Source organism: Glycine max, chromosome 13, assembly GCF_000004515.6.
Source record: "Glycine max cultivar Williams 82 chromosome 13, Glycine_max_v4.0, whole genome shotgun sequence".
Taxonomy (NCBI): domain Eukaryota; kingdom Viridiplantae; phylum Streptophyta; class Magnoliopsida; order Fabales; family Fabaceae; genus Glycine; species Glycine max.
Genome location: NC_038249.2, coordinates 32,055,361 through 32,069,807, shown reverse-complemented (window position 1 = coordinate 32,069,807; position 14,447 = coordinate 32,055,361). Strand labels below are relative to the sequence as shown.

General features: G+C 30.4%; 1 protein-coding gene across 1 annotated transcript; it reads left to right on the top strand.

Moving 5' to 3' along the window:
* The first annotated feature begins 2,656 nt into the window (after positions 1–2,656).
* LOC100819865 (uncharacterized) lies at positions 2,657–12,620 on the top strand. Its single transcript, XM_026124951.2, has 12 exons — positions 2,657–2,836; positions 6,221–6,400; positions 6,533–6,643; positions 6,959–7,294; positions 7,706–7,882; positions 8,001–8,288; positions 8,390–8,512; positions 8,894–9,091; positions 10,342–10,595; positions 11,035–11,236; positions 11,916–12,221; positions 12,330–12,620. Exons 1-12 carry the CDS (start codon positions 2,657–2,659, stop codon positions 12,618–12,620), a joined length of 2,646 nt encoding a protein of 881 aa, XP_025980736.1.
* The last annotated feature ends 1,827 nt before the right edge of the window (positions 12,621–14,447 follow it).

Here is a 14,447-nt window from a genome sequence, read left to right as displayed (position 1 = left end):
GGAAGTCATGTAATTGAATCTGAGAATAAGAATTTTGAGTTTATTTTCTCTATCTCAGTTCTTTATCTTTTTCTTTCTCCTTTTGACGATTGTGTGAAACCTCTATAGAAGCTTAAACACTCCAGAGTAATATGTTGGGTTAAGGATTCTTTTTGTGTGCGAGGTTTGACTATATTTTCTTTTTCGATTATTGACTATATATTATATTCAATAAATATAGTATTTATTGGACATTTTATTTTACTCACAATAATATTAACAATGATATTTATTAAATTTAACAAATGTTTTCATGCATTGAAATTTCAATTACTCCTTCTACCCGACAATTGATGTGTATAAGTAGATTATGTAATTAAAACATATAAGAATAAGTAATATTTTTCTATTTTATTGTTTTTTTTTTTTGTGTGAAACATTGGAATTTTGGCATCCTATGAGTTTTTGTGTAATAGATGTCTTAAACCGCTAATTTATACTGTTTGGTGGTTTTTATTTTGTAGAAACAAAGGTAAGGGATAGGAAAAAAGTTGAAGCCTCAGTATTCGCGCTTAACGCACTAGGTTCGCTTAGCGAGTTGTTGTCGCTTAGCGCGACTAAAAAGCAGCTTGAAGAATTTGAAGTCATGCGAAGGAGCGCTTAGCACCCAACCACTTACCCGTGCTTAGCGCAGAATTGTGGAATCTCGGCTCGGGATGATTTTTAAGTGAAAAAAGAGAAGAAAAAGGGTGTTCGTGGAGAGACAAAATAGAATCCTAGAACTTGAGGAAGAAGAAAAAGATAGTCATTGGGAGACACTTTTTTTCCACTTATTCATCTTCATTTCTTTTCCCTTCATATTTTTCACCCTTTTTGTATAGTTAAGCCCTTCATGACAATGAGGGGCTAAACAACTCATTGTTGGAGAGCATTCTACCAAACTCTCTTGATGTGATGACTCTCATTATCTATTTAATATTATTACTAGTTTCATTGTCTCTTTTTATGCTTATTTTCATGTATTTGGTTTGATCACCCATTTATATGCTATGTTAGGGTTTAGGCATTGAAAAATACGGTTAATCCTTAGAACTGGAAAGAACATCTAAAATGTTTCATTGCTAGGGATAGTGTGAGGTGATTTAGCCTGGTTATACATCTCTGTTAATCATGCAATTCAACTAATTTAGTTAGTTCTTGAGGGATTAAGAAATGAATTAGGGGAAATTGTCTCTCTAAGGTGAGGAATTATGGTTAGAGTACTTCAATAAATGTAGGTGGTAACTAGAGTACTATTAAATAAAGAAAAACTAATTATCTTACGTTAAGAGAAGTTTTGGTAGAAAACCCCCAACATAATCAACTCATGCGTTCACAATTCTTCTCCATTCCTCGTGCTTGTTTTCTTTGCTTAGCCTTAGTCTAGAATCACATAAATATCTAATTTACAAACAAAATGACTCAAATCACATTTCTTAAATTCATTCATTAATTGCACACAAATTGGGTATACACTATCTTGAGTACAAACAAAATCCTTACAGAAACAATACTCAATCTTATCATTTTAAAATATTACTTGAACGAATTGGTACACTTTTCAATGAGTATCGTCTTAAATTTTCTTCTTACGTAACACTTACATTAGGAAACAAAATGAGTATTTTATTATTGTTTAAAATAATTATAGGTCAAGAGATAGTATGTACAAAAACTTATCTCCTTATAAAAGGCAACAAGTTAATTACATTGCTGATCTCCTAGCAAGGGCATCTCAATTCCATGCTAGCAACCATATTTTCCATCAAATACACCTTCATGTATTTCAGTTTCTCTTTGTAAAAAATATATTTGTAAATGCTATAGAATCAATATGTTAGTTTAAGGTTTTTTTTTTTCTTCTGAATCTTGAAGTTTGACTTTAATTTGTTTTGAAATTGTTATATTTATTCCTGTTCCATAATCATCATCATCCAAAGTTTCTTGACAGATAATGAAAAACTAACAAATAGATAAAAAAATGACAATTTTATAAAACTAACCTTATTTTCATGAATTCATTGATAGTTTTTTGTTGTCCATCATTTATATTATAAGAGATATCACTACTAAAAAACTTATTTTTTAATGTAATTACTATTATATTAAAAAAAGTTAAAATAATAATTATTTTGAGACTTAATTTTTCTTTTTGCACCACAATTATAATGAGATAGTGAGTATTTGATTATTAGACATACTATATTTATTAGTTTTGGTGTAAGATAATAGTGTGTTTAACCAAACTGAGTTAAATCTGATTTGGTGTAAGATATACTTTATGAAGTTATTAATTATATTGACTTTTTGTACATGTACAGTTTTAATATGACTGTACAGTTTTAATGTTGTAATTTAATAATTGACAGTTTCTTAATAAATTATAATCTTGTATAAATTTTGTACAGTAGACAAATAAATATGCTAGTGCAAACAGACAAAATAAATTTATGAATGTTAATACATAAAACCTTTTTATGTTATTTTTTTTAATCTTTATCATTTTTTATTATTTGTCCAGACAAAATATGTTTTTCATGACTTTGTATGTTCACCAAACCTCTTTCTGAATCTTTCTCTCATTCTTTATTACACATTAGAACATAAGAGAATTCTGGTCACTCTTTGACCCTGGAGAATGTTTCCATTGAGGTTTTGGGTAGTTGTGGTATTGATTATGTTAACAACTCTTGGAGTTGCTTTGGATAATGTGATGGCCAAGCCTCGTCGAATTCTTTTGGATACAGACGTTGATCTTGATGATGTATTTGCTCTTATTTACCTTTTGAAGCACAACAGATCAGAGTTCCAATTGGAGGTTAGTAGTCCAAAGCAAACTGATGAGCAACACGTTGATGTTGGCCTTTATTGTTCCCTTCTATTTTTGTTTGTTTGTTTTTACCACGAATCATTGTTTTCACTGATTAAGTTTAATAATGATTTACTCATTACTTGGCTGAAATATTTTTTATTTTTCCTTGGATTTCATATGAGAAATATCTCTAAACTTCAAATTCATCCTAAATTCATCTAAAAAATATCCATAAATTTTCAGATGGAAATAAAATTTCATCTAAAAATACAAAAACTTCTATTAGTTAATTTATCTTCCTTAAACAACTTTAAAATATTATTTATTTTTTATAACTTGATCATAAAATTAGGTCCCGTTCAAGGTAATTTTTTGTTTTTAGTTTTTAAATTTTTAAAAATCAAAACTTGTTTTAGTTTTGAGTTTTTAGTTTCAGTTTTGTTTTGTTTTTAGTTTCTAAAAAGTTATTGCAAATCAAAGACGAATAATCAATTATTTAATTTTATCTTGTTTCACACTATGAAATAACGCAATATAAAAAAATATCAACACATAAAAATAATAAAAAATAATAAATAATTAAAACTTCTAAAAATAGTAAAGGGTTTGAAAAAATATATTTTTTACAACAAAAATAAATATATTAAGAAAATAACACAGTCATTAGAATAACAATTATAACAAAGATATATAACACTAATGGTGGTGACAATAGAAATTGTGACATTGGCGACAACAACAATAAGAGTGGTGACAACAATGATGACAATGGTGGAAGAATGGTGGTGGGGGAGGTTGTCATGGTGATAATAACAACAACATCAATTATGATAGTTGTGATACTGATGGTGGTATGGTGATAACAACAACAACAATAGTGGTGATTGTGACGAAATGGTGTTGGTGACGACGATTATGGTGGTGGTGGTGGTGACAGTGAAAGTGTATTTTTTAAAACTAAAAGTTAAATTCATAATTCCTTTTTCTTGATTTTGAAAATGAATACAAAAATATTTTGAAATTAAATTAAAAATTATTTTAGCTCTAATTTTATTGAACACATCTTATTCCATAAATGACATTGAAAAACTAAAAACCAAAAACATGCAACAACACACGAACGAGCCCTTAGTTTCCTTAGATAACTTGATTATAATCCCTAAATTTTGGCAATGGATTCAAAATTTATTTGTATAAATATAAATAAATATTAGCAATATTTAAGATAAATTATTTATTGTATCTCAATATGGTATAACCATAGAGCCATACATTTATGGTGTATGTAATATATACTCACATTTTCAAAACCTACTTCTATTACATATAATAATAGAAACAAACACTTGTTGATAAATAAAAGTAATGTTATAGTAATAGAACATTACATTACATCATTTGGAATATGTAATCTTTATTACATCGCAAATTTTAACGTAATTCAATCCTATAAAATTAATTTGTAAGATGATGAATGTTTCTCATTTATATACTCTATCATAATATTATCTCTAATCAATGTGAGACTTCAACACACCTTTCTTTGTCCACTGCCTTAACACAAGTGACCCACCAATGGGTTTAAGATAAGCTAGAATACCATGTTATAATGCAAGTTTTAGTATAAAATAACCTTACAAAATCAACTTATAAGGTGAGAATTGATCCTCCCTTATGTACTTTATCATAACACTACTTGAAACTTTAACACACTTCTCTTTTCCCACAATTATCCACCACAACTAAGGTGGGCTTAGGATAGCCGTAATTATGATGACTTTCAAACAATTTATGTATTACTATTAATGTTTCACTTTTCACGATTCAGCTTTGAAGTTTGAAGAAGTAAACTTAAAGAGAGACACATCAGGTTAAATAAAATTAGGAACTACAAACATAAAATAATGGCTTTAAATTGATAGGAACTACAAACACCCTATAAAATTCCATTTCATTCATAGTATGCGTTGACACAAGCTAAGCTAATAATCAGGTAGCTGAAACGTACACATTGTAGTTCATTAACAACACCAAAGACTTGTTACACTTTGTTCATACCTTCCCATTTATTTCTTTTCTTGATTAATTCTCACTCTTGATAAGCAAATAAATTCATTAAAGAGAGGATACAATGTGAAACATAAATGAAATATCTTCTCCCTCACAAAGAATACAAGTAAAAAGTGATTTATCCTCCAAAATTTCCACCACGTACTATGAATATATGAACAAATTAAACACATCATATGATGTCTACACCATCTAGAGTCCCTCCTCTCAAATAAATCAACACCAGAGAAATATTGTATCATATAACAAACCTTTGAGGATCCCAACCTTGCTATCCACCAAAGCGAGGATCTTACAACAAAGGCCCCCACAATGCCAAAGATAAATCTTGTAGTTGATGCCACGAAGCTCCCCATAAGACAACGATATAACCATAAATACATGGCCCCAGGTTTGATGCATTCTGTGAAAACGTATAGTAAAATGGTAACCAATAAATCAATGATTCCTTTTCATAGAAGAAATCGGCACCAACACTTGGTTTCATAATGAGTGAGGTCGTTCGATGCTCTCCATGACGACGAGGATGATATGCGATCTCTGAGATTTAGGGGAAAATAATGTGATTAAATTTGAAATCAGATTTTCTCTTTTTCCCCGGGCCACCTGCCAAAGTCATTCACTAACATGACTGCCAGTACAGATCTACCTCTACCTCGCCACGCCAGATGCAAACCTTGCGCAATGGAGAATGGCAGGGTGGAGCGCCTCCATGGGGTGTTGGAAGATTTGCACCAAGATTTGAAGTCTTTCATGAAGATCCCACACTCCATAAACCTTATCTGAAGAGAAACACTTCTGGAGATAGGTCACGATTGTTCTAACAGAAATGATGAAGACAAAAGAAAGGTGGAATCGACTGCTGTGTAAACTCGTCCTTAAAAACATCCAAAATTTCATTAAATCAAGCTCCCTGTTTTCACCAACTTCGCTTCGCATTTGCTTATTTTCATAAGTAATAACGAGTCGCTTATCCAAATACTTTTTTTTATAAAATAAGTATTTTTTTTTCCTAGAAAAAAAAGCATAACCAAACTCACCCATTGTATGTTTGTAGGTATATGATATCTCTATACATACAAATTTAATGACTATCCCTATATAAGTGTTCATAAGGATATATATGGCAAATTTCTTGTTGTGAGTACTTTGTTTGTTTTTAGTGTTGTAAAACCAACACAATTTGATGTAATGAAGTTGACATTACACATTTGACATAACTTGGGAAATAGTTATATTGTGAACCATTTTGAGCATTTTCTTTATCATTAAAGGATTAGAATTTTGTGATGTTTTAAGTCTTTATGCATGCGTTTGTAGGGAGTAACAATCAGCGCAAATTCTTGGACTAATGCTGGGCATGCTGTGAATCAAGTTTATGACATACTTTACATGATGGGACAAGATGACATAACAGTTGGAATGGGAGGTGAGGGTGGCATACTCCCAAATGGTACCATACTTCCAAATGTAGGTGGATATCTTTCAATTATAGAACAGGTATGTGTCACCTTTTTCCTTTCTTTCTTTTGTAAGCCTCCAAGTAGCTAGAAATAGATAGAGCATACAATAATACATTATGTTTCTATTCACGATTGATATGTTATATCAAATGACATTTCAATGAATTAGGGAATGACAACAACAAGAGGTTGTAGATACAGGCAGGCCATTCCTATGGGCCTCCGAGGGCTTTTAGATATTGATACTAATTTTGGCATTCGAAAAGCTTTCCTTCCACAGGTATAATAAATATTGTCAATTTGAACATGTTGCCTTTAGTATAATTACCCATATTATAGTACTATAGAAATTGAACTTTCCAACATTAATTGTCCTTCAATAATAAGTACAAGTCAATGTCACCATAATGGTATTCTAATTGTTCTAATTACCAACTCAATCACATTGATTAATTGATTGATTTGTTCACAATTAGCCGCATTGCAACAACTTTGACTTGAAACTATTTACAATTACATTGTAGTTGAATTGATTAATTTGTTTCAATTGTTTGTAGTCTAAATATTGGTTTTTTTTATTGCATCATGAAATTAGGGGAGAAGGAAATATACCCCCTTAAGACAACCAACTGCTCAACAAGTGTTGATTGACAAAATATCTACAGGCCCCATAACTTTGATTATGTTAGGAGCGCATACAAATGTAGCTATTTTCCTTATGAACAATCCACACCTAAAGAAAAATGTGGAGCACATTTACATCATGGGTGGTAGTGTGGGGTTAAGAAACCAAACGGGTTGTTTCCCCCAAGATGCTTTTACCTCTTGCGTACCTAGGCAATGTGATGGTTGCGGCAACGTGTACACAAATTATAAAGCTAACCCCTATGCTGAGTATAATATATTTTGTGACCCCTTTGCAACATATCAGGTTAGCTCAAACTATATGGAGAAGTTATTAGCATGTTAACATGCGTTGATATCTTTTATGATGACATTAATGCTTTATTTATTTATATTATTACATTAGAGCATAAAAAATATTCAAGCTCATTTTGAATAAATGACATTGTTAAGTAAATAGCCATCATTATTTAATTGTCCCTTGTTGTCAACTGTAACCAATTAAGCATTTAGTTTTTTCAAAGTTTAGGTTAATGTTTTCAATTTCATTTTGAATAAATGTCGTTGCTAAGTAAATAATAGTAATAATTGTTTAATTATTGTTGTCAAATATAATGAATTGAGCATTCAACTTTTTCAAGGGTTAGGTTGATGTCTTTATATGCGGACATAAATTCATAGATATAGGTTCTTGACCAATAAGTACATGTCATTTTAGGTTATTCATTCTGGTATACCTGTTACCCTTGTTCCTCTTGATGCAACAAACACAATCCCATACACTAAAGAATTCTTTGATGAATTTGAAAAAAGTCAACACACGTATGAAGTACAATATTGTTTCAAGTCTGTGAAAATGGCTCGTGATGCGTGGTTTGGCAATCAATTCTATAAGGTAATCTTTTAATAATGTTTGTATATATCATATGTGCCTGCGATTTTCACTTATTAACATATCTTTTGTTTAGTAGAGTAAAATGAAACTCATTTTGATAATGATTCATTGTTAACAGAATTATTTTATGTGGGACTCTTTCGCAACTGGTGTAGCAATCTCAAGCATGAGAAACTCCAATAAAAGAAATAAAGAGGAAAATGAATTTGCAGATATGGAGTACATAAACATAACTGTATTTACTTCGAACAAACCCTATGGGATATCAGATGGCTCTAATCCATTCTTTGATGGCCTCAAAGTTCCTAAATTCAATCTAAAAAAAGATGGGGTGCATAGTGGTCATGTTCAACAAGGGCTTAGAGATCCATTTTGCTTTGTGAAGAATGGGAAAGGAAGATGTCAAGTAATTGTTTCTCTTTTTCCTTGCTCAACTTTAAGATTTTATAAATACTCAAGCATATAAGAAAATGTTTGTGTTTATTTATTACAAAATTTACTGTATAGGACGGTTATACAGCTGAGGTGAATGGTCCTGACTCAATGAAGGTACTTGTTGCCACTAAAGCAAAGCCTAACCGGGAAGTTAGGAACCCACTTAACAGAGAATATTTCAAAAGCTTCTTGAATGTTAGTTCACTTTTATTTTATTCAAACCTCTTCAATTCTGTTTTATGAGATATTTTCTTAAAAAGAAACACACCACTAAATTCTATGTGCCCTTACTGTTATTGGGCGTATAAATAGGGCTTGGCTCTTATGCACTTTATAGGATAATATAAAGTACAATATTAATTAAAAAAAATCAATGGTTAAGATTGTAGTTAACTTAATTTAGATTTTATAATATTTATATTTGATTTTATTACAATCCCAATCGTTAATGTTCTAATTATCAATGGTGAGTGCACTTTATTCTCTAAAATGCAACCATCATTTTAGTTTAAAGGAACCAAATTCTATAAAATGATACAAGTATCTGAATTTTGCTTTAATTTCGGTGGTTAACAGGTTTTAAGGCAACCACAACATGCTGGGAGGTTCAACTTCACTACACAATTTCCTTACTATAAAGAAGTAACTTACATGCCAGATTTTCAAAACAAAACACTAGGGAAACATGTTGTGTTTGACATGGACATGAGTGTAGGAGATTTTCTTGCTCTATTTTACCTTCTTAAAGTGGATGTTGAAGTGATAAACCTTAAGGTATTTAAATTTTTCACTCTTTGATTTAGGTGTTCTACACTTAAAAGATTGACAAAAACATGGAAAATGTGCTTATATAATTAAAAAAAAACTCTTCAAAATCTTTTAGCTTAATAAGTTTTTTTTATTAAGTCAAATAACCTATTTGATCTTTTATGTTATTTCTTTTGTTCGATTTAGTCTTTTCTCTTTTAGAAAATTCATTTCGATTCTTTATTTTTTTAAATTGTTTTAAAATTATTTTTTCATTTCATTCATCTAAAGTTAATACTGTTAATAAAATAAAGATATTGACGGTTAAAAAACACTACAAAATGTGAGTTTTTTTTCTTCATCTTCCTCCTTCTCTTCTTCCTTTTCCTTCCTCCTCTTTCTCTCCTTCTTCCATTGCAAACCCAAAACCCTAATAATATTTCTTGTTCTTCTTAAATCTCAAAGTTTTATGATCCACAACATGTCATCTATTGCAAATTCAAAATAGATCATTTTAGTTTAATGACAACCACAACAACTCAAGTCTAGCATTTAAAATTATCCATAAACTATAATAACAGGCGCACACATATACCCTTTAACAAATCCACAAAAAATTGATAGTTCAAAAGTAAAAAATTAACCGGTGCCATAAATCGTTGTCAACTTCAAGTATGTAGGCATGGAGCATGTTGGTGCTCTCCTGCGCTATGATGATTGGCGACTTTGGCTTCTTCTTGGACCCCTTCATAGGCCATTGTGGCTATCGTCCCACCACGTGGAGGTATAGTACTAATACTAGAAAGGAGTTAGGAATTTGAGGAAAGATTTTGGTGTGTGCAGGTAGAAGAAGAGGAAGGAAGAAGGGAAACTGATAAACATATTTTTAGTAATTTTTAGTCGTCAATATGTGTAATTATTAGTGGTGTCAATTTTTCATAGAAGGAAGGATTATTGTGAACCTATTTAAAAAAATAAAGGATCAAAATAAACTTTTTAAAAGATTAAGGATCAAATTGAACTAAATAAATAAGATAAAGGATTAAATACGTCATTTGATCTTATTATTATTACTCTAAAAATTTAAGGGAGGAGAAAAATTGTACATTCTAAGGTCAGGGCATAACTTCTATAGTTGTAATTTGTTAAGCTATGTTACTTGTTACGTGACACTTGAAAGCTCGTATTTATTAATTTGTTGAGTTATACTATAGCTTTAATTATACTTATATGTTGTTGCACAAAGACATGGACTCACATAATGACTTTTGGTTTAGGCAATCACTGTGAGCCCAACTGGGTGGGCAAATGCTGCAACAATAGATGTCATCTATGACTTACTACACATGATGGGTCGTGATGATATCCCAGTCGGTCTAGGTGATGCATTTGCAATGAATCAGTCAGACCCCATATTTCCAATTGTTGGAGATTGCAAGTATGTTAAAGCCATTCCCCACGGAAATGGTGGACTTTTAGACTCTGACACTCTATATGGTCTTGCTCGTGATTTGCCACGTAGCCCTAGAAGGTGCTTTTCGAGTTACTTTTTTTCCTTAAAAGTGCTCATCATCATTATAATGCCCGAAAAATTATTGAAATTATTATGGCTATATGAAAAAAAGAAACCTATATTTTGCTACTAAAAAGAGTACTATTATTCTTCCACTGTATTCATGCATAAGTTTCACCTTTTGAGTTCTTACATAAGACTCACTATATATGTAGTTTGTGTAAGAAGTCAATCCTTATGAAATGAAAGTAGTGAATACAATGGTGTAAAACTGAAATAATACAATCCATCAAATTATGATATTGCACTTTTTTAGTATAAAAAATTATTATATATCAATGCATCTTTTAACTTGGGTACGTTTGTTATATATGGTTTTTATTCAAGTGGCATGCTTGTAAACTTACTCTCTTTTTTTTACCTATAATAAACTCTAACAAATTAACATGTGGCTTAGGTATACATCTGAAAATTCTGTGAAGTTTGGGGCTCCTCGAAATACAGATCACCCTGAACTTAGACAGCCACTGGTCATGGAAATTTGGGAGTCCATATTGCAAACAATGGAAACAGGATCTAAAATTACAGTATTAACCAATGGACCTTTGACTACTTTAGCAAAAGTTGTATCGGTTAAAAACATAAGCTCCAGAATTGAGGTAATTTAGTTACATTATACATTTGCTTTGCAACATTTTAGAATAGTGGTAATAAGTGTTTTTTTTTTAATTTAAAATGTGTGTGATTCTAATCTCTTAATTTTTTTAGCCTATTAACTTTTATTTTTAAAATTAAGTAAATTTGAGTTTTTTGTCATTTTTCTTCTATCTAAAAATTCTCAAATTCTTTTTTTAATCCAATATTTAAGGTTTATGATGAATTTGAGGTCTAAATAATTATAGAAGTTTAACAGTAAAAAAAACTAGTTAAAATATGAATGGTTTTATACAATTGACATTAGAATTTGAAAAGGAAAAGTTTTGAATTTTTTTATTTTTAGAAGAAATTGGATATTTAATTTGATAAGTTTTGCAAAGAAAAAAAGTTTAAAAAAAATTAGCTGATTTATTTTGAAAAAAGTTTATATTGAAAAGTGAGAGTTTCATAACATAGAAAAGTGATAATTGCCTTAAAAGTTGATGCAAGAGTAGCCATAGAAAAGTGAGAAAATTGTTCCTGTCATTTTGATATAAGTTATATTTTAGCCAAAAGTAAACACTAAAATTGAATATTCTAACCTCATTCTACCTTAACATTCTGCCATGTGATGAAAGAAATGTAGTTAAGATGATTGTAATGTGTAGTAATGACATAACATAGCTCTTCTAAAATGTGTAGGAGGTTTATGTAGTGGGAGGACACATCAACCGGAATGTCAGTGACAAGGGAAATATATTTTCAGTTCCTTCCAACCAATATGCAGAATTTAACATGTTTCTGGATCCTTTAGCAGCTGAGATAGTGTTTCAATCAGATGTCAACATCACACTCATTCCCCTTAGTATCCAACATAAAGCAAGTTCATTTTCTAGTATGTTACACTGGTTGCGTAGGACAGAAAAAACACCTGAAGCTGTGTTTTCCAAGCGTGTGTTATTGAGGCTACAACGTCTGAAGCATATCCACCATAGATATCATCATATGGTAAACTTCAGTACTAATCTTTTATTTCCTGTGATTGGACAAAAAGGACATAGGTTTTCTACAATTTGTTTCTGCTACTTACGATTTGTGTTTATAATAATGTTGTAGGACACATTCTTGGGGGAAATTCTAGGTGCGGTTGTCCTAGCTAATGGCCATGGCCCCTCAAATCTAAATGCAAAATTTGAACTCAAGCCCATTAAAGTTTTGGCCCAAGGGGATGAGTCCATAGATGGCAAAATGGTGGTAGATGAGAAACATGGAAAATTAGTCAGAATTTTAAGCCATATGAGTTCCAAGGCTTATCATAAAATGTTTGCAAATAGCCTTGGTGATTGGAACCAATCGGCTAGGGTAGGAAGCTTTGAAGATCAAAGAAGGAAATGGAGTCATCCTTAAGCTTGGTGTACGTCTTAAACTAATGAGAGTGGTTAATCATTAAAGTATCCAAAGAAAAAAAAAATGTTATGATTAAAAATAAAAATTATTTATAAAAGAGGAAATTATTTAATACAAAGTGATTAAGTGATAATTAAGATATATAGTATTAAAAATATAAGTTATTAATTGTTTGTTTGATTTTATAATATTATATTATTTATTTAGTAATAACAAATTTATGTAATGAGATATAATGTGATTTGGTGGTAAAGGAGAAAGGGGGGAGATAGAAATAAATTATAGGTTCAAATTTCTTTGTTAATAAATTAATAATTAATATTTGCTGATAAAAAAATTATGTACATTTTTGGTTCTCCGTCATACTTTTTAAACGGTTCTTTACAATTGTTTTAGAAACACCAATGTAAAAAGCACCTTTTTTTATAGTGATTATAGGTAATATATTTTTTCACTATATTTTAATCAAGCTAAGTGATTTAATGATTCTTAATTTCTTATGAAAGTCTATATACACTAAGTTTTGAGATCTTGGGTTCAAATTTTAACTTGAGTATTTTTTTTTTTTTATATTTCCACCATGGATGGACTAGAATTTTGTTCAATTTTAAAATAAGTGATCAAAATTAAAAAATTAAAAATGGGAGATCAGAAGTATAATTAATCTTTTTATTTATTGCATAATATTATTTAATTTACTTTTTATATGATTAAATTATTTTGGATTAATTATAATTTTACTCCTTTAACTTTTTTAAAATTTGATTTTTAGGTTCTGAACCAAAATTTGACTTGCCAAAACCTTTTAACTTTTTTTTTCTTCTCCCTTAAATTATGACATAATCAATTTAATTATTTTGTTTTATATTTTGTGGTGATTCATTTTGTGACCGTTAAAAACTGTAAAAAAAATAATTGATAGAGCTTTTAATCAGGTATGAAATAGTCTCTGAAGGTTAAAAACTACTAAAAATGATTCCTCCAGTTTGTCATAATAAAAAATCACCAAGATCTTACACAATCCCCAAATCAACAACAATAATAAACAAAATCCCTAAATCAACAATTTTTTTCTCCTTTCTTCTCTGCCACTTCCAATTTTGTTAATGTCTACGTTGAGTATGAACTCAAGCTACAACTCAGCTTTAATTCCCGCTTTGTTTTCCTCTTCAACCATGTTCTTTTCCTATCTAACATGAAGTTATTCTAACTGAACCACAGTTATCTCATGTTTAAGTCTTGGATATACAGTAAGTAGGATTGTCTCCAATAAAAAATAGTTAAGATCTCTCTAGAAAATAATTGTGCATTGGATAACGTACTCCCCAATTTATAAATATTGGATACCACTTTCAGCTGAGATTTCAACCCAGCAAATCCAGGTAATTGACCTTAAATATTAACAATGACTTTTGGCAGGAGGCTCTGTTCATCCTTTTCAAAGTGTCATCTTTGACTATATCGAAGCAATTCGTAAGTATGCATCATTTATAAAAGCCTATTTAAGCATTATCTGCTTAAACATGATCTAAAGACCAAGACTTATTATTTCAGCACATCAACAATAGCTACAACATCTTGGCATGCTATTGGTGGTTGGATCTGACTTTTTGTGCCAGAGTTTGAAAATGAGTTATCATGGTACATGCCCACAATGTATAGGGTCGATCGGCTTACGGAGGAGAACACTGACTTATTATTATGAGTGCATGAAAAACGAATCTTGATAATTAAATAGCATGATTATATATAAAGGGCCGAATTTTATCTGTATCCTAAAGTGGATCATTCACACACATCTTAAAAGAAATGCCATCCTTATTAAAT